Genomic DNA, 20,431 nt, shown 5'->3' with positions numbered 1-20,431 from the left:
TCCTACTTTTCCCTTAGGTATAGAATTGATGGGGCCTCCTATTTCCTCCCATTTCCTCCTGTTTCCTCGGATGTGTTCATTCCCCTTCTCCCTTTCCTGGGACGTGACCAGGGCCCCTGTCCTCCCCTTGTTCCATGGATATAATCAGCCTCTGATTTTCCCCTAGTCATAGTGTAATAGGCTAAATAACGTCCCTCCATAAGATATTCACATCCTAACCCCAGGAACCTGTGAACATAATCTTAAACGGTAAAGAAGGACTTTGCAGAAGTGATGAAGTTCCAGATCTTGAGGTGGGCAGACATCCTGGATTCTCCAGTCAGGCTTTGAGTGTCGCCCCTCTATCCTCATAAGAGGGAGGCAGAGAGGAGCAGGGAGGCCACGTGACCACAGGGGCAGAGATTGGCGTGATGAGGCCATGAGCCAAGGACGCTGGCAGCCCCCAGAAGCTGGAGGAGCCAAGGAACAGATTCTCCCCTGGAGCCTCTGGGGGAGGACAGGCCCCGCCGGCACCTTGATTCTGGTCCAGTGAAAATGACTTCAGACTTCTGGCCTCCAGAACTGCAAGAGAATACATTTCTGTAGTTTTAAGGCATCAAGTTGGTGGCGCTGTGTTATAGTAGGCACAGAAACAAATACACATGACCCTGTGCTCTCAATTTTCTTTTTATACCATGGGCGCTTCAGTGGGTAGAACTGTGTTACCCCCCAAATATACGGCCATGTCCTGACCCCTAGTACCTGTGAATGGGAACTGACTTGGATACAGAGTCTTTACAGATCTAATGAAGTGAAGGATGTTAAGATGAGATTATATAAGACTGATTTTCTTTTTTTTTTAAATAAAATGTATTTATTTATTTATGGCTGCATTGGGTCTTCGTTGCTGCGTGGGCTTTCTCTAGTTGTGGCGAGTGGGGGCTACTCTTGGTTGCGGTGCGTGAGCTTCTCATTGCAGTGGCTTCTCTTATCGCGGAGCACAGGCTCCAGGCGCGTGGGCTTCAGTAGTTGTGGCAGGCAGGCTCAGTCGTTGTGGCTCACGGGCTCTAGAGCGTGGGCTCAGTAGTTGTGGCATGCGGGCTCTAGAGTGCGGGCTCAGTAGTTGTGGTGCACGGGCTTAGTTGATCCGCGGCATGTGGGATCTTCCCAGACCAGGGCTCGAACCCGTGCCCCCTGCATTGGCAGGCAGATTCTTAACCACTGTGCCACCAGGGAAGCCCCAAGACTGATGTTCTTATAGCAGAAAGATGAGACAGATTTGAGACCAAGGGAGACAGGGGAGGCCATGTGAAGATAGAGGCGCGGATTGGAGTGACACTGCCACGAGCCCAAGAACTCCAGGAGTGACACGACAAGGCTTCTTTTAGTTTTATTCTACGGACATAGCCAGGGTCTATATTTTCCTCTCATTCCATGGAAATCACCAGAGTCCCATTTTCTCTTAATTTATGGGTGTCGCCAAGGCCCACATTTCTTAAGCAGATCTATTTGGTGTGTGTGTCACCCTGCGTTCACAGGTTTTCTAACACGGCTCACGGACGTCACCTTCCCCTCCTCAGGTCCACAGTCTGATGGCATGTCCAGGGTGGCTGTCCACCCAGACGTCCAGGGCGGGCTGAGCTGGTCCAGGCCCAAGCATCCCGCACATCACTCTCAATCCTTCCGTATCTGTTTCATAATGGCACTCCGGCCGCCCGGGCTCAGGTATTCCAAAGCAGCCACCTCCCCCAGCTGGACAAGCCCTGCAAGGCCGTGGGGTCAGGGGGGACACCGTGACAGGTCCTAGCAGGACTTTCATGCCAGAGGGTGGTCTGGATTCCAGGACACTTGGGGTGCGGCAGGCCACGGGCTTCGGCGTGTGGGTTCAGAGTCACAGCAGAATAACACGGAGGGTGTTCTTGCCTGGCTTGAGAAACAGATTTCTCGCCTACGTTGATTGTCTCCACCCTAATCCAAGATTAGTCGTTTTCCCCATTCTCATCTTACAGATGAAGAAACTGAGGCTGGGGAGACTAACCAGCTCTCCCAGAACCCAGCAAAAACCCAGGAGAGCCAGATTGCAAGGCCTGTGCCTCCCCCGCCATATCATGCTGCTTCTCAAAGTCCAAGATCCTATTTATTTATTTTTGAACACTTTAACCTTTATTTTGAAATAATTTCGGACTTACAAAAAAGATTACAAGAATAGCATAGTGTACTCATATACCCTGTAGCCCACTTCCCCTCATGCTAACATCCTGCATAACTCCAGTACAACGGTGGAAACCAGGGAGTTAACATTCTTACGAATGGAAGAAATGTTCACATATTGAGATAAGAGGTAGTCATTCTGGCTTATACATGAGTTGACTTGAATTTTCTGCTAATTAAAACAGCCTGTTTGTGGTCCATCAAACATACATTGCATATCTGCTTTAATCATTAAAGAAAAAGGCACGCTATCCAGAAGTAAAGAATGTCTGAAGATAGAGATAAATGCCTTCCTTCCTGGGACGTCAATGCTGGGACTCCTTTGATGATAAGACCCCCTTCCCAGGTGCCAAGGCTGTACTGACTCTCTGTATGCATTCTGATCCAGTTTTTTTTTTTTTTATTTTGAAACCTTGAAGGAATGTATCCCTGACTTGTTGATGTTTTTTGTTCTGACAAGATATAAAACTGTGCTGAAAACCATGCTTCTCCGAAGCAGTTCTTCAGAGTTATCTGAGAGGCTGAGTCCCAGGCTACAGTCCTCAGTTTGGCTCAGATAAAACTCTTTTCTCTTCCTATTACAGATTGGTTATTGATTATTTGTATCAGCAGTATTATGCTATTAATCTACAGACTTTATCCACATTTCATCAATTGTCCCACTAATGTTCTTTTTCTGGAGCAGAACCCCATTCAGGATCCCACCTTAATGAGTGGTTTAAAAACAGGGAGCTTGGGCTTCCCCGGTGGCGCAGTGGTTGAGAATCTGCCTGCCAATGCAGGGGACACGGGTCCGAGCCCTGGTCTGGGAGGATCCCACATGCCGCGGAGCAACTAGGCCCGTGAGCCACAATTGCTGAGCCTGCGCGTCTGGAGCCTGTGCTCCGCAACAAGAGAGGCCGCGATAGCGAGAGGCCCACGCACCGCGATGAAGATTGGCCCCCGCTTGCCGCAACTGGAGAAAGCCCTCGCACAGAAACGAAGACCCAACACAGCCATAAATAAAAAAAAAAAAAAAAAAAAAAAAAACACAAGGTGCTATAGAAGCACTTTAAAAAGAAAAAATAGGGAGCTCTTACAGGCTTCTGGGTGCAGGTGATGGGGTTCAGGACATGCTACCCCCAAATATGGCACCTTGGCTTATGGACTGTCTTAAGCTGGGGGAGTCTGAAAAAATGGCAGAAGCAGGAAGGTCACTCTGACCTCCTACTGGTCCTTCCTCCCTGAAACAGGAGATCAATGTCCCAAGTGAAAGGTCCCCTCTCTGCACATGAAGATAGAGGATGTCCTGGTAACCAGAGACGGGAAGGCAGGGCCAAGGAGGCTGCTTAAGCTGACTTGTTACCCCTTCACCACTGGGCACCCCGAGCCCAACCCCTTTGTCTTGGTAACTTCACAGATTTATTGTGTCCCTATCTACACAATATGTATGTAGTATGAAAGCTCCCCGTTCTGGTCACTTCTCTGGGTCTTCATTCTCTTGTGAAGTCTCCCACGTACATGTCAAAGCCAGTAAAGTTTGTATACTTGTCTCCTGTTCATCTGCCTTCTGTCAGTTTAAATCTTAGGCTCAGCCAGAGACCCAAAGAGGGGAGAGGACACTTCCCTTCCCTACATGGGCAACACCTAACCTTCAGGGGTCTGCAGGATTAATTTCTGAATAAGGCTCACAGCTCATTCCTCCCTCACAGAAGGGCTGGGGTTACCTCACAAAGCTCTGCTGGGGTCACACCAAGATGGTAAGAGCTAGTGCTGGGGTGCAGGCACAGTGGGATCCAGCAGGCCAAACTCTGTGGTGAGTGGGTGTCAGAGATCCAGTGTCTAGAGGAAGCACGGAATAGTGAATGGCCAGGCTAGACAGCTGGAACCCAGTGTAGGTAATGTGGAATGTATCCTGTTCTGTGTCCCTGATTCCTTGCATCCCAGTTCAAACATTACCTTCTCCATGGCCTTCCCTGAGTCCCACCAATAGCCCTTCTCTGTCTGATACACCAGCTTTTCCTGCCTGTGAGGTCTGTTCTGGGGGCTTTTGTCCTCACTGGGTGTGAAGGTAACGAGAGGGTCTTGCCCGCCTTGGTGGGTGTTTAGAAATCACGCTTGCCTCAATCACTGAAGAACCCAAGGGGCAAGAAAGGTGAACGAGCTGACGGCGGGTTGGGCAGCCACGCGGGAAGACTTCCCCGGTGGGTCCTCCGGTCAAGTCATGGGCAGGCCCCGAAGGAAGGGGTTGGGGCCTCAGTCTCTGTTTTACGGCAGGCTGGCATCTCCTGGGGAAGCCTGCGTGGGCGACGGCTGCGGGGAGAGAGGGTGAGTGGACGAGGCTAGCACCTTTCTACCTGGAAGGCCTGGTGGGGAGGAGGCTCCCGAGGCCACAGAGATGGGAGCTGGACCCTGGGGGAACCCTCTGCTGCTGCTGGTGGCCCTGGCCCTGGTGGCCAGGCTGGGTCAATTGCAACAGTGGAGCGGCTTCCAGGAGTCCACGAGCCCGAAGAACGTGAACTCCACCCTCGCCTTCTTCATGGAGACATACAACAACAATAGCAATGACTCCTACCTGTTCCGCGTGGACCAGCTGCTCCGAAGCCAGGTGCAGGTGAGAGCGGGTGCGCAGGGCCTCGTGGGCACAGGTGTGTCTCCCAGAGAGGACCAGGGGGCGCCTTCCCAGGAGCAGGGTTGTTCAGACCAAGAGCCGCCTGAGCACCGAGGCTACTCTCATTTGAACGGAAATGTCCCTGAGCTCCTTAGCTGCTCTCCTGAGGGAAGAATCGCTTTCGTTCAGAAATTTGCCAGAAGGGCAGCAAATGAGGATGGTCTCGCCTCCTTTATTATTCCTGTCGTTTGGCAAAACATAAGTGTTCTCTGTAGGTTCCCCTCAGCGATAGCTTTTCCATGTCCAGGGTTGTAAAATCTGAGTCTGGATGTTCTAGCCGTGTCCTTCAGAAAGCTGGAATGACACAGAGGACCTCTAGCAGAGTCCTATAGGAACCTGGAGGTGCACGTCATCTCTTATTTTATTTTACATATAAAGTTTCTCTGAAATACATCAATTGAAGGATAATAGAGGAAAGAAAAGTTGTTAAAAAACCACTTTTGTTGGTCCAACCTGCCCTCAAGGTTAGATAGTAAACTATATGTGTTAGGGCAGACGCAATAATGCATCTTCATTCAATTAACTGGATTTGGAAAAAAACTGACTAGGAGAAAAGGGCTAGAGAGAGGGACGGCAGGAACACAGAAACCAGCCAGGGTCGGGCAGGGCAGGCGGGCAGTGCTAGTATGACGCTAAGGGGCCTCACAGGGCGTGGACAGCAGCCTGTCTGCCTGAGTCACGCACTCTTGCTGCAAGGCGGCGCCAAGAACATTGAGGTGACATGGCCACAAGGTGGCGGCCATCCACCAAATTCTGCCCAAGTTGGCATTTTTCTCCCCCATCAGTCTCTGGGGTGAAACTGGGACCCAGGGAGGCCAGTTGTGTGGAGTTGGTCCTTTATCACTAACAGTTAACTGAAATCATTGTTTATAAGCAAACTTTTGATGTAATTCAGCTGGATTAGTGGACAGAGCGGGTGCACCCCTGGGTAGCTGGGTGACAATCGCCTGCTGCCACGTGATTGTGTCCATCTGTACCTCACAGAGGGCAGGGAGGGGACGCGGTGGCCGTCTCTGCTGGGCTCCTGGTCCCCCTTCTGGGTTTGACATCCAGCTCCTCCTAATCGTGGAGTCTTGGTCAAGCACCATCCATACTCTCCAGGCCTCAGTTTCCTGACCTGCAAAGTGGGCAGAATAAGAGTGAAGTGACACCTGTGAAAACATTTGTATCATCATGATTATTCCTATTATTATTTAACTAACAAGCCTAACAATGAATAAGAAAACACTGTGCACTCTGAAATGTTAGTTAAATTTACCACCAGTGTTTTAATTTCTTCACACATGCGGGGTGTGCTGAGGGTCAGTGTGAAACCTCTTGGCACCAGCCCTGCAAGCTGGATAGAGCCGTACTTCGATGGAGAGCCAGAAGCCCTGCATCCTGTGGTCCTTCCAGTGGCTGCCAGGACCAGGGCGGTGGTCCTGCCCCAGGCCCCTTCCCCTGCTGCTCTGCCCTGAGGTTTTCTGGGGGGCTGCCCTCCCGGGGGCTGTCCTCCCAGGGGCTACCCCAGAGAGTGCCCAGCCTTCTCACTGGTTTGACCACTGACTTTGGGACAAGGCAGTGGGGAGGGAGGAAGAGAACACAGGCAGAGCCCAGGGAACAGATGAGGCTCCATCCATGCATTCTGAGGACCGTTGTGCAGACTAGGGGGTACGATGGGGCTGCAGCCAAGTTGCCTCCCTGGTCCCAAGGATGCGAGGGAGACAGGTGCGAAGCCACCTGTGGCTGCAGCAGTGGAGCCGGTGCAGAGCAGGGACCGGGCTCCGCACGTGCTGGGCGCTGACTGGGGACCACTGGGCATCCTCCAGCCAGGAGGGGAGGAGGGAATGGGGACAGAGGCTCCTGGGACTTCACTCTCCAACCCAGCTCCTCCTGGGGAGCATCAGCAATGCTTGGAGTCAAAACTAACAGCCCTTTGGGACTTCCCTGGCGGTCGGTAGGTAAGACTCCGCGCTCCCAATGCAGGGGGCCCAGGTTCGATCCCTGGTCAGGGAACTAGATCCCACGTGCATGCTGCAACTGAGTCTACATGACGCAACTAAAGATCCCATGTGCCACAACTAAGACCTGGCGCAGCCAAAATAAATATTTAAAAAACAAACAAACAAACAAATCTAATAGCCTTTGCTTCTTGGTAGCTGACGACAGGCGTGGAGTACCTAGTCACAGTGAAAATTAGCCGGACCAAGTGCAAGAGGAACAGCATGAACAACACTTGGTGCCCCATTCAGAGCAAGAAGAAGCTGCATAAGGTGTGTGCTGGCAGCTGTCTGAGAAGGCGCTCCAGTCAAGGGGGGAATAAACGTTTTACAAGGAAACATGGACAGGATGTCGGAAGCTCTGGCAGCCGTGTGGCTGGGACGGAGCGAGGACGCAGCCCCAGGGCTGCCTGATGCCACCGGTGGTGCCTGGGGCCGGGAGGGGGGGAAGGGAAGCCCTCTGACTGGGTGTCTCCCCACCCTGCACTGGCACAGCCCTGGCCCCAGGCCTCCCGGCCGCTGGACACCTCACCCACCTGGCACACTCCCTGGCCCTTAGGTGGAAGCGGCTTTACCTTCTTCGGGGACCTTGTTCTGTCTGGGTCTGCACCGCTGGGTCCCTGTGGATTGTCCAGTCACCTCCTTGTCTTCCAATCTATGTGCTCCTCCTGGTCCCTCTTGGCAGCACCTCCTGCAAGCTGGCAGGTGCAGGAGGACTGGGCGGGGGAGCCCAGGGTGATATTCCTGTGCCAGCTCGGCTGACCCTCTCACCCCCAGCATGTGCCAGTGAGTAGATCTGGCCTTGCCCAGGTGTCAGGCTGGGTCCAGACTCCCCAGGCAGGGGCTGGTGGTGGGGGCAGGAATTTTTGTTGCCTTCAAAAAAAATATTTCCCTGAAAGCTGACTGTCTGTTTCCTTTCTCCTTCCACAGAGTTTCATTTGTGACTTTCTGGTATACACTGTACCCTGGATGAACCATTACCAGCTCTGGAACAACTCCTGTCTGGATGCCTAGGTGCATATGTGCAAAGATCCTTGATGAAACGTTGGATGGTCGTGCTGTGTGCTTTGCATTGTAGAATCTGAAAGGCCCTTGAATCCCCTTGAATCAGGATCTTAGTACACGCTCACACGTACATGGACACTCACAGCCACCCAAACCTCACACGTGTGAACTCACACGTGTGAACTCACACACTCATGCCCAGAGTCAATGGTCTTTAGGCGGCTGATGTGGTTTGAGCAGAAGGTTGTTAATCCTTTGGGAGAAGCTCATCACTTAGTTTCTACCTCCAGCCCACATCTCTGAGGCTTTTCACGAGTCAGGCGCATCCTGACTCTGGCCTGAGCTTGGAGAGCCCAGTTTCTGTCCCACGCACGTACAACTCTGTGACTGACACCTGTCTTTGTGAGTGTGCCAGGGGTCCCCACGCCCACCCTCTGGCTCAGGAATTCACTAGGAGGATCCCCAGGACCTGACAGGTGTACAGTCATACTCAGGGCTGTGAATTTTACAGTGAAGGATACAGGACAAAATCAGCCAAGGGAAGAGGCTCGTGGGGAGAAGTCCCCGAAACCAGGCACAGGATTCCAGGATCCCCTCCGGGGGCAGCCACACAGGACATGCCTCATTCCTCCAAGAATTAGATAAATTGTGTGCCAGGGAAACTCCCCAGGGACTCAGTGCCCCGGGATTTCACTGGAGCTGCTCACATAGGCAGCCTCTGCCCAGCATGTACCGAAATTTCAGATTTCTGGAAAGAAAGCAGGTGCTCAGCATAAATCCCATTGTTTGTATAAACATTGTAGACCTAGTGAGGCCCTCTTATCACTTAGGGAAAGTTTTATATCGGGAATGGTTTACCGTCCTAGTTCCCAGACTCCAGTCAAGGCCAACTTTGCAAGCAGGCCTTTCCAAGGACCCCGTGTCTTGGGCTGGCCATGGGATGGTCTTCCTGACAGAGAGTTCTCGAGCCGCTCACGGGCTCACTGCTGGTGGAGTGAGACCCACGGTGTCTTCCATCACGTGACTCACAGTCAAGCAGAGAAGATGTGCCCTGGACCACACACAGGGAGCGGCTGTGGGCTGAGATGTGCCCCCAGACCAGCTGGTCTCCTCCCCAGGGAGCAGTCCCACCATCAGTCACAATGGCAACTTGAGAGAGTGTTTCCGGAGGGGGAAGAGTAAACACACAAGCCAGAAACTCACACTTGCCGGAGGGGCCTGAGGCAGAGGGGAGGATGGAGGTGAAGGGTTAAAGGTGGTGAAATTCTTGTGCAAAAAAGAGAGAAGCTGGAAGCATCTGGTTTTGCAAATCTGACATCACTGGGGGCTGCCTGGGGGCCTGGTGCTGCCTGCTGCCCTCACTACCTTACTTGACAGCCCTATAAAACGGCAGCTTATCCCCACATCACAGGCCAGGAGCCTCCAAAGTAAACTCTGTCCAGATCCTAACATCCCAGCTAAGGCTGGCCTATTGGCTGAACTTCTAGAAATGGAATGTAAAGGAAGATAAACTTTCTCTCAAACTGGTAGAATACTGACACCAGTAGACCAAATTATACATACATAATGTAACATCTAAGCAACAACTAAAAAGGCTATGCAGGGATACACTCAAAAACAGTATAGATACGAGCAAGTGGAATTCTTAAAAACCTGTTCAAGAAACTCACAGGAAGAATAAAGAAAACACAAATAAAAAGCAGAGAGAACAGAGAACAAATAGTAAAATAGACGTAAGCCCTGACATGTTAATAATGTCATGCATGGTATGTACAAACCACATGTAACTTGTCTAAACAAGCCAATTAAAAGACAGATAATGATAGAGTGGATTAAAAAAGTGACCCAACTGTATGCTGTCTACAAAAAACTTACTTTAAATATAACGATACAGGTAGGTTGGAAGTAAAAAAGTGAAGAAGGTTATATTATGCGAACATTAATTGAAAGCAGGAGAGCCTATATTAATATCAGATGAAGTTGAGCTCAGGGCAAAGACTATCACCAGGAATAGAGAGGAAGATTACGATACATCTACTCTGGAAAAGTTTGGCAGTTTCTTTAAAAAAAAAATCCTAAAATATACTTTAGCGTACAAGTCAGCAATTGCATTCCCGGGCATTTAACCTAGAGAAATGAAAACTTAGGTCCACACATGAACCTTACATGCTTGTACGTAGAAGCTTCATTTGTAATAGCCCAAAACTTGAAAACAACTAACACGCCTACAATAGGTAAATAGTTAACTGTGGTACTGAGGATGCCGTGGAAATGCCACAAAGCAATTAAAAGGCACACACTACTGATGCATGAAACAACTTGGATAGATCCCAAGGGCATTGTGACCAGTCTCCAAAGGGCACACCCTGTATGATTCTATTTATACAACATGTTTGAATTGCCACAGTAATAAAGATGGAGAAGTGAGTGGTTGCTGGGAGTTTGAGATGGTGAAGGAAAGGTGTGACTACAGAAGGGTTAGTGCAGAATGTCTTCGTGGTGGTGGCCACACAAATCAACACATATGACAAAATGACACACATACACACTGTACGGTGTCAATTTCCTGCTTGTGATATTTTTCTGTAATTACAAAAGACGTAACCATGGCAGGAAGCTAGATGAAGGGTACAAGAGACCACTCTGTATGCTTTGTAACTTCCTGTGAATCTACATTTCAAAATAAAAAATGTTTCAAAAACCCACTGGGCTGAGAAATCCAAAATCAATGAGCACAGATGTCTTACCTTTCCTTTATTCTCCCCTCCAACCCTCACCTCCAGGCAAAGTAACCAAAGTGCCAGAAGAGAGCTGCATGGCTGATTAATATTAAATTAGACTGCTAGTGCCCGTATTCTTACGAATCACTGTTTGTTTGAATATCTGCTTTGTGTTAGGCATTGTGTTAAGGAACTTACAAGCATTATCGTCATTAATCTTTGCAACTCTTCCAAGAAATAGGTAGTCATTCTTGTTTAAAGATGAAGAAATTGTAGGTTAGCATTTTTCCAGACAGTTGGCGGAGGGAACTCTCACCTGGGTCCCACCTGAAACGGGGTCCTGAGGACTCTGGAACTTTCATAGGGAGAGTAGAAGTTGAAAAACATTGTTCTTTCAAAGCTCCAGCCTTCTCCAGCTGGTGGGGACGTGGGTGGCCGCTGTCAGCTCACGATTCACCTGTCCCTTTGGTGTTCTGCCCGTGTCCTCTCACATCTCATCCTTCTGTGCACACCAGCTCCAGATTCCAACACCTGTGCCCTGTCACCTCTGGCTGTTTGCTCTGCCCTCGAGCCACCCCAGGCCAGAGGTTCCAGGGAATTAATGCCCCACAGGAGCTGTCCTGCAGCCAGTAACTGGGGATAAATGCCCCAGCTCCCTCTCTCTGCCAGTCGATGGATGCTGTGTGTGCCGGTGTGTTTTCCACAGAGTCCCTAGAATTCCCCTGCGATATTAAACCCCAAGGCTTTTGCCCGAACTCTTGCGGATGGGCTCGTCCTTTCCCTACTGGATGTGAACGAGGGCAGATGTGACCCAGTGAACTACTGGCACCGTCCTGAGACCACATGGAGGAAGTCGAGGGGAGAGCTGAGGCTGATGACATTATTTGAAACACTGAATCAAGCTGGTGGGTGAGGGATGCTTATTCCTCACTGCTAATGTGACATCCATGAAAAGCGCACCACTTTAATGCAGCATTCCTGGTTTCACTCTGCCCTCGATCATTCCCCTCCTGCAGGAATTCATCAGATGGGTCTGTTTGGGAAGAATAAACAGGGCTTTATACCCACGTCCTCCTCCTCTCACAGGCACCCACATTTTCCTTGCCAATTCTGGGAGAGGAATCCCTCTGGGAAGAGACCTGCTCTGGTCCAATGTTGCTGATGCTGGAGGTGTGAGTCTAATTGTGGAGTCTGGTATCAGAAAGTGCACGTGCCTGCAAAAATAAGGCACATCTCCCAACCTAGCTCTTACCAGTAACAAAGGCCCTCCTCTTTTCAATTACTTGCATTATTTCTCCTTGTTTCCCCTTGTTTCACGCTTTAGGCAAGGAAGATTCACTGGGTCCCTCAGAGATGTCATCACAGGCATTCTTGCCAATATCTCTTAGCTGTTCATTTAAGTAATTAGAGCATCTTCCCTCTTTCTCCTTCTCCCTTTTCTCATCTCCTTATTTTAAAATCTAAAGAATCCTACTTGATATAAGGATGAGGTTGAAGGTCTGCTATCTCGCGAGTATAGGCTATAAGGCCAAAAATTATACATGCCACCTCATTTGGACCCCCAAACTGCCCTAGCCCAGAAGACCTTCAGATCATATTATTATGAGTTGAAGAATTTGGGGGAAAAAAAGAGTGGAAACATAAACGTTCAAAGCGTTAAGAGCATAGGCTGACCAACATTTATTTTCTATATTGAGAACTCCTGTTTAATGCAGGGTTCTTTTACACACAGTGACTCCGTGTGGGCTGCACTCTGGGACGCCTAGCCATCCGTGCAGTTTTTGGCCAGAACTTTATACTTTTCAAACCAGGGAATAACAAATACTGAGAAGAAGCAATCGATTTTCTGAAAAAGACAAGAAAGCAAAATATAAAAAAGATCAACATGGAAAGAGGAAGGTGTAAGACAAGCAGATGGGGAAAATGACCCTGCCTCCAATCCACAGGTGGGGCCATCTTTATTTTGATTTCAATGACTTGAGAGTGTCACTGCTGAAACCACCCCACAAAACGTCCTTCTGCTTGTGGTTAGAATTGGAGACTGGAAATCAAGTGTCCACCCGCCCACATCACCATGGGAATGACTGACGTTTCCTCTTCTTTTCTGCTCATGTGCTGTTCACGTCACACTTACCCTCACTTGGCTCCCTCTCTCCCTCCCTCTACCCACTCTCCCACCTCATCCTTCCTGCTTCCTTTCCCCTTCCTCCCACCCAACCCATCCCCTCTCCTTCCCTCCTGCTGTCATTCCTTCCTTCCTTCCTTCATCCATCCGTCCGTCCTTCCACCCGTCGTCACATCCTCTCCTCCCCCTTCCCTGTTCTATTCCAGGATCCCCTTTCTTCTCCACCTCCCTCTTCTCCCACAAGGAAAGATCAATCAACATATTTTGCACATTATTATCATTTTGTAGTGCGATTTTCTTTCCTGCTCTTCGCTGGAAAGCCAGGGGGGGGAAGAGGTGGCGTGGGAGGCGTAAACGTTGACATTTCTCCTAAAGTAGAATTCAGAATATTAACCCCACAATTTAATCTCTCACAGTGATGAGACTCTCTAAGTTTACCTTACTGTTATCGTCAATTAGTCTTTTCATAGATTTCATGATCTTCTCCAGGGAAGAACCAAAAACGTCTAACTTGCTAGATTTTGAAGACTTCTCCATGGAGTGGGGAGCCCGTGGATGGACATGTGTTTATCTTGAGAACACCTAGGCCATTAGAACTAGGGTGACCATGGAATCTATGAACCAAACCAGGACATGTTGTAGGCAAATGGGGATGCTGTTAACAATGACACTAAGAAGCTGGGCACAAATCAGGACTGTTCTAGGCAAGGTGGGTCATGTGATCACCGTCATGTTAGTTCCTTTGGGTAAAGAGCAGAGATTTGCAGGGCCTGTAGGACTTGGGACCTTCAAGGCCCCTGAGCACGTGGGCCCACCTGACGCGTGTGTGTGTGTGATGGTCCACCACTTGCAGTGATGATGGCCCAGCCGGCTTCCCTGATGTGACAACACTGGGTGGGGACGAAGCCACTGTTGGGGAGGTGGGCCTGCATCGGGTCACTTGCCTGCAGGCTTGTCCCCTCCCTGACCCACCCCACCACCGGTTGAACTATTTCTGAACGCATTTTCCCACCTCCTCCTCCTCCTCTTTGCCTAAACACTGTGGGATGAAAGAAACAGAGGCTGCAGCCCAGTGACTGTGTCTTACGCCAGGCTGAGGTTCAGATATCCAGTGGGTGCACCAACAAGGTCCCCCGGCTGCTAAAATATTATTAAAATCAGCTACTTCCCTCGGGACCAGAGTGTCCCCCAACTCCGCCGCAGCTCAGCCACCTTGGCTTCTCCCTCTGGACCCCCCAACTGCTTCATCATTCTTCCAGTGACAAAGGAGCAGAGCACTGAGAAATAAGCTCTTTCTGGGTGACGTGCCCAGTACCTTGTAGAGCTCGCCTTCCTGGAAGGAGCAGTTGTTCACCTCCATCTTGAGGCAGGTGGTCCGCCGCATCTCCAGGTTTATGCGATACTCCATGTGGTCGGTCAGCTGTCGGAGGCAAGGACAGGGGGATAAAGGACCTCCTCTCCCTTGTCTGTAGCTTCCAGGGCTGGGGACTCCTAGCGTGGCGCCCCAGGTCGAGGGCCTGCACTGGACAGACCCATGGGCTCCCCCCACCCCCTGTCTGCCTCCCGTGCCTCTTTCTGCCATTTGAGCAGAATTCCCCAGAAGCCACTCCATGGGCAAAGTCGCCCTTGGGTGACCCACGTGATGCTCATGGTTTGTAAAGGGCAGAGGGCAGCAGCCCAGACTCTGAGGGCCAGCCCGTCTCAGCTGCGGGTCGTGGCGCTGCCGCCCCACGTGGAAACAGCCCCCGACGTGCACACATGTGGTGCGCCTGGCACCCTGGGGACCCCTCACACGGGGCCACAGGCGGCTCAGGCCCTCAGGCCGGGGTGTGCAGCCCTGGTCCTTGGTATCAGTTAAGCAGCTCCACTTCATCCACTCCAGGGGATTTCTGCTTCTCTTAAAACCTCCACTTTGGACTAAACGAGGCTGAGTTCACTTGCGTGGCCACCCCGAGCCTGCGGTGCCTGGCGCGATGGGAGGGGGACACGGACCCTCTTCAGGACCTTGAGGACGCGCACAATCCGGAAGTTGTACGTGTCCTCGCTCTTCTGGTTGAAGTCCTTGGTCACAAAGTCCAGGGTGGTCACCACGACGGGATCTGACACGGGCACCTCGTGGACACTTATGAAGGTTTTCCTCCTTGTTTGGTAGGTGAGGGCCACCAGGGCCCCCATGATGGCCAGCAGCAGCCGGGCGCCCTGCTGAGGTCTGGCCATCGTGGCTCACCCTGCCAAGGCTGCTCCGCCCAGATGGATTTAAGACAGCCGGGGACGCCCATGCGTGTCCTCCTCCCTCGTTACCTGCAGCCAAGCCTGCGGAGAGACCAGGGCAGGCTCGCGTCCTCCTCGCAGGCCTCCGCATCTCACATGCACACACACGCTGAACTCCCCTCTCTCTTTGGGGGAATGCTCTCTCAGCAGCACAGACCCTCCTGCTGCCCCAGCATCTCTGGGTGGGAGCCAGGCCAGGGGTTTCTGTCCGCTGAGCTTGGCCCAGCCGGGCCGTGGGAGGCCTGAGCGGCAGGCAGGAAGCGATGGGCACTTGGGGGCACTAGATCCCAGGGCGGTGGAGCGAGACAGAGCCCTGAACACCTCGTCCTCCTGTCCCTGTGATCTTCCTCAGACATTCCTCTGGTCGTCCCCTCCCCACTCCCCAGGCTGGCTGGGATGCAAGCTCACCCACAAGCCCAAACCTTGGCATCTTCCTCCTGCTAATATTTCTTAACCCTGGGAGGTACCTGGGCCTCGCTGGAGAAGCTGATACTCCCCAGAAAACGGAGGGTGTGCCCCGTACGGGAAGCTTGCGGGTGTGGCCACGACACGGCTCTGTGTTCATGTCCTGCTGTCCCTGTGGATGCACCAGCCATGCTCTCCATCCCTGCGACCCTCTGTGGCACTTGTACAACACATGCACCCTCGGTCCAGTACCAAGGGGCCAGGGTCTTCAGATGCCCAGAGCTTAGAAGGCACTTGGAGCTGCTCTTCTCCATCCTGGAGGCCTGCCTGGAGAGAGAGAGATGGTTTCTGTCATTCTCCCCTGCCCTCTGTCTGCCCTGCCTCCCGTCTCACCACCTGCGGGTCCTGGACCTTCCTGGTCTGGATGAGGCGAGGAAGGGGAGGGACTGGGAAGGTCCAGCTGTGGGGCTCCCGCCCCGGTGGGATTCTAGAGCTGACTGCCAAGCGGGTCCCTTCCCTGTTCTCCCCCAGCCTCCACAGCAGTGACCTCTCCTCTCTTGGTACCTGGTTAGTGTCCTGTGGCTGCGGTGACAAGTGACCACCAACGGTGGCTTAAGACGACACACACTTATTATCTCACAGTTCTGGAGATTGGAGGTCCTAAAATTATGGTGTGTGCAGGGCTACACTGTTTCCAGAGGTGTTAGGGAAGAACATTTTCTTTGCCTCTTCCAGCTTCCAGAGGCATTGCTCAGCCTGGGCCCCCTTCCTCCGTCTTCCCAAACAAAAATATCAACATTCCCCATAGGACGTAAATAAGATATAGTCTCATAACACAATTTTCAAATGTCCCGGATACAATCCAAGATTACTCAGCATATGAAGAACCAAGAAAATTTCTCTCTGTTAAAGAATTCCCTTAGCCCTTCTTTTATAGCAGGTCTGCTGGCAATGAAATACTTTAACCTTTCCTCATCTGATAACATCTTTATGCCACTATTATATTTTCCCTAAATATAGAATTCAGGTTTGGCCGTTCTTGTCTTTCAGAATTCAAAATCATGTTCTACTTCCTTCTAGCCTCTGTGTTCCTGGTGAGAAATCTGCAGTCATTCAAATCTTTGTTCTTCTGTAAATTATGTCTTTTCTCTAATGGCTCTCAGGTTTTTTCCTTTGTCTTTAGTTTTCAGTGGTTTGAGTATAATGTGCTCTGCTGTGGATTTCTTGGAATTTACTTGTTTTGGGGTTCTCTGAGCTTCTTAAATCTGTGTTTTCGACAAATTTGGGAAAGTCTCAGCCATTATCTCTTCCCCTTCTTCTCCTTCTTCTCCTTCCTCCTTCTCCCCTCCCCCTCCCCCCTTCTCTTCCTCCTCCTCCTCCTCCTTCTTCTTCTTCTGGCACAACACTTTCTCCTCTCCCTCTGGGAGTCCAATGACATGAAAGACTTTTTGATATTGTCCCATAGGCTGCTGAAGCTCTATTCATGCTTTTTAATGTTTTCTTCCTCTTTAGTGTTCATAGTGGATAATTTCTATTGACCTAGCTTCAAATTCACAGGCCCTTTCCTCTGACATCTTCAGTCTGCTCTTGAGTTCATCCAATGAGATTTTTATTTTGGTTTTTGTATTTTTGCAGGATATCAGTAAAATATCCATGTGGTTTTTATGGATATCTTCTATTTCTTACTAATAGTTCCTACTTTTCCAATCTTTGAAGAGTGTTTACCCTTACTAGGAACCTTTTGATAATAGCTGCTTTAAAGTCTTTGTCAGATATTTCCAACATCTGAGTTATCTCAGCATCAGCGTCTGTTGATTGTTTTTTCCCCGGGAGAGCTGAGATTTTCTTGATTCTTCATATGCTAAGTAATCTTGGGTTGTATCCTGGGTGTTTTGAAAACTGTGTTATGAGACTCTGTATCTTATTTATGTTCTTTGGGGAATGTTGGTATTTTTGTTTCAGCAAGTGATTCACCCAGCTGCATTCAGGGTGCAAATTCTGATCAGCCTTCTGGGGGTCATGATTTCAGCGTCAGGTCAGCTCTGTGTCAACCCTCTGCAGGGCTGTTTGGGTCTGTGCATGTGTGTTCTTCCAGGGGCTGGGCTGGCTGGGTGGTGGTCTGTCCCTTCCTTCAGTTCACATCTTTCGTGTGCCATTAAGGTTATACCCACACTTGTGCTGTTCAGGGTTCACTTTCCTGAGCTCCCATGATCCCTCTGGTCCTTTCTGGTTCCCCAGATCTTCCTCATGTTGCTCAGCTTTGCAGGCCCACATCTACACCCAATTCTGGGGCCACAGAGCAGGAGGACAGAGATGGGAAAAAGCAGTGGAGGTTTGCCCCACCCTCTTAGAACCACAGCTGCTCTGATCAAAGAGGGAGACTCCCCCCTCCCCCAATGTTTATGTGGCTGCAGTATCTGCCGTCCGTGTTCTGCTCTCAGTACTGCTGCCATGGATCGCCCAGGGGCTGGGGTGGGAGAGGACTAAGGAGAGAAAAGACAGGACTTCTCCCACTGTCCCTGTGCTTGCGAGCTCCCCATCCTGCTCCTAGAGGGCTTCTCCCAGAGCTGTCTGTCAGCTCAGCCCCAGCTACATACACGGGGATGGGCACGCCTGCTCCACCCCCGGTAATAATGGGGCGTCGGGAGGTATGTGCCAGCCCTCCCCAGAACACTTCCAGAAAGCCCCCATTCTCCCCATTCTCCCCTCACAGGGGCTGGAGCAAGGACACGGGGATGGGCCAGCACAGCCCTCCTGCCCCAGGGCATTGCCAGGCGTGGGACAGGGCCACCCCCCAGGGGACAGAGCAGCAGAGGGCTCCGACGTGCCTCCCGGCAGAACCAGGCCTCCTACCATGTGCCCTGTGCTTTGCCTGAGGATTCTCTGGCCGCGGGCATGTGTGCCCACGGGTGGGGACAGGCCAAAGCGGCAGGCGGTGGGAGCAGCCTCTATACAAGACAGACAGGAGCTGGAGACTTGATACCCCCCTCAGGTGGGCCCCTTCGAGGCACACACTCCGTATTGTCTCCCAGGAGCCCTAGAGGAACGGAGCCAGTGTCACCTGCTCGCCAGCATCCCCGCACTGGCTTCCCTCCGCCGCTCTCACTGTGCGCCCTGAGCGCCACCAGCACCGTGGGGCCTCCACCTGCCTGAGGAAGGCGGGCCTGAAGCTCTGCTTAGGGCCCCCTCTGATGGCCTGGGGACTTCAGCCAGAAACGCTCCCACGGAGCTCTGCTCCTGTCCCCGTGGAGGTGGCGCTGGTCTGTATTTAAGTCACCTCCAGCTGCAACAACGTGTGATTCTGTGTCAGAAGCAGCAAGGCGTGTTCCTGTTGCTGGATCAAGAGTGGTGGTCCCAGCACTTCCCGGGCACACCCCCCATTGCAGCTGGTATCCCTCGGTGCGGGGACAGCCCCATCCTTTTGGGCTCGCCTCCCCTCTTCTGACCCATATCCACATACTGAGGGGATCGCTGTGTCTCAGTCCTGCTGTGTTTTCAAAAATAGGTTTCATTTTTAAAAGAATCTCAAACTTAGGGAAATGCTGTAATTACAATGCAAAGAAGTGTTTCCCTTGAAACTTCGGAGAGGAAGCTGCCAATGTGTTGCCTATCACCCCCAGCATGTTAGTGAGTGAGGCCCACACACAGGTGGGTCCTCCTCTCCAACTGCAGTGCAACCAAGGGATCCCCCTGCTGGTCCTCAGACCCGTCTGGTGTCAGGGGACATGCATACCCTCTGCCTCAGCCAGTGACCGAGCACCAGAACATGGAAGCACCTTTCCTGCCAAGAGCTCCTATAGAGAAGGATGTGTTGATCGTCTTCCATCTGGGACGATCAGTCTTTCATTGACTTCACGACCTTGGTGCTTTTGAAGGGTCATTATTTTGTAGAGTTTCCCTAAATTTTTGTTTCCCTAATGTGGACAGTAGCCCAGCACCATGGCTCGTGCTCTCTCAGGGCAGAGGGTGATCTGTGTATCTCTCCTGTCTGTGCCCACTGGCCTCCGTGAGTGCACCCCCCTCACCCCCCACTCCCGGACATCACCCAAGACCCCCTCCAGCCCCGCTGCCCCGAGAAACGGCAACTCTGTTCTTCCAGTGGGTGCTTGGCCAGCTGTCCTCGTCTCTCCCGACTTCTGAAATAGCAACAGTCAGACCCACTGAGAGATAAGGAGTAGGCATGTCCTGTAGTTGCATGTTTAGTCACAGTTCTATCATCCCAAGGATAAGGTCGGAGTCATAGGATGAGGCAGGAGAGCAGAGGCCTGCTGGCTTTGGTTTGCTCCTTGGGCTTTTGAACAGCCTTAGCCAACGTCTCTGCTTTTCCAGCCCCCATGTTCCTTTTCAGCAAGGTTCCCTACGATGTTCACAATGGTATTTTGCCAGATGCTGGGGAGAAATGTCACTGGAGAAAAGGCATGTTCTTTGCTTCAACTGGGGGAACAAAACCTGGGGTTCAGAACCTGCCAAGAAGGGCTGTGGTAAATATCCCAGGATTTCAGTTGAGACCATGAAGGGCTGCATTCTATGAGTGAAAGTCAACCGGGAGTAGATCATTCTCAGAAGCCTCACTTTGAATCTTCAAAGAACTGAAATCAAATAGTAACAACCTAGAATTCTATAGCTAGCAAAAATAGTCTTCAAAAATGAAGGCTAAATAAAAACATTTCAGACAACAAAAGAGGAAAGAAATCTCAAAAATTTCAAAAGATTGACATGGTTCAGAGTATGTTCTCTGTTCACAGTAGACAACTGCAATAAAAACTTAATGTGAAAACCTCTAGCTGCCCATAAATGTAGCAGTAGCATTCTAAATAATCCAGGGATCAAAGAAGAAATCATATAGGAAATAAGAAAATACTTTAAATTGAAAGATAGTGAACATACGACATAGCAAAACTTCTGAGATACAGCCAAAGCAGAGCTTAGAGGAAAATTTATAGTCTTAAATTCATATATTAGCAATGCTAAAAGGACACAGAGAGGAGAGAGGAGAGAGACTTGGCTGAACCGCTAGAACAAGGGGCTCCCATAGAAATAGAATTGCTTAGTGAGAAGACAGCTTTTTCCAAAAACTAAAAGATGT

General features: G+C 50.9%; 2 protein-coding genes across 2 annotated transcripts; one reads left to right on the top strand and one right to left on the bottom strand.

Moving 5' to 3' along the window:
- Window positions 1-4,567: 4,567 nt before the first annotated feature.
- CSTL1 (cystatin like 1) lies at window positions 4,568-7,833 on the top strand. Its single transcript, XM_061209749.1, has 3 exons — window positions 4,568-4,783; window positions 6,979-7,092; window positions 7,750-7,833. The coding sequence occupies exons 1-3, from the start codon at window positions 4,568-4,570 to the stop codon at window positions 7,831-7,833; spliced, it is 414 nt and encodes a 137-aa protein (XP_061065732.1).
- Window positions 7,834-12,306: 4,473 nt separating this feature from the next.
- CST11 (cystatin 11) lies at window positions 12,307-14,886 on the bottom strand. The gene is made up of 3 exons (XM_061209660.1): window positions 14,662-14,886; window positions 13,985-14,089; window positions 12,307-12,390 (listed from the first exon to the last, which is right to left on the bottom strand). The coding sequence occupies exons 1-3, from the start codon at window positions 14,884-14,886 to the stop codon at window positions 12,307-12,309; spliced, it is 414 nt and encodes a 137-aa protein (XP_061065643.1).
- Window positions 14,887-20,431: the final 5,545 nt, after the last annotated feature.

This window comes from Eubalaena glacialis, chromosome 13 (genome assembly GCF_028564815.1).
Source record: "Eubalaena glacialis isolate mEubGla1 chromosome 13, mEubGla1.1.hap2.+ XY, whole genome shotgun sequence".
Taxonomy (NCBI): Eukaryota; Metazoa; Chordata; class Mammalia; order Artiodactyla; family Balaenidae; genus Eubalaena; species Eubalaena glacialis.
Note: the sequence above shows the minus strand (reverse complement) of the source record. Positions and strands in the feature narration are given on the sequence as shown.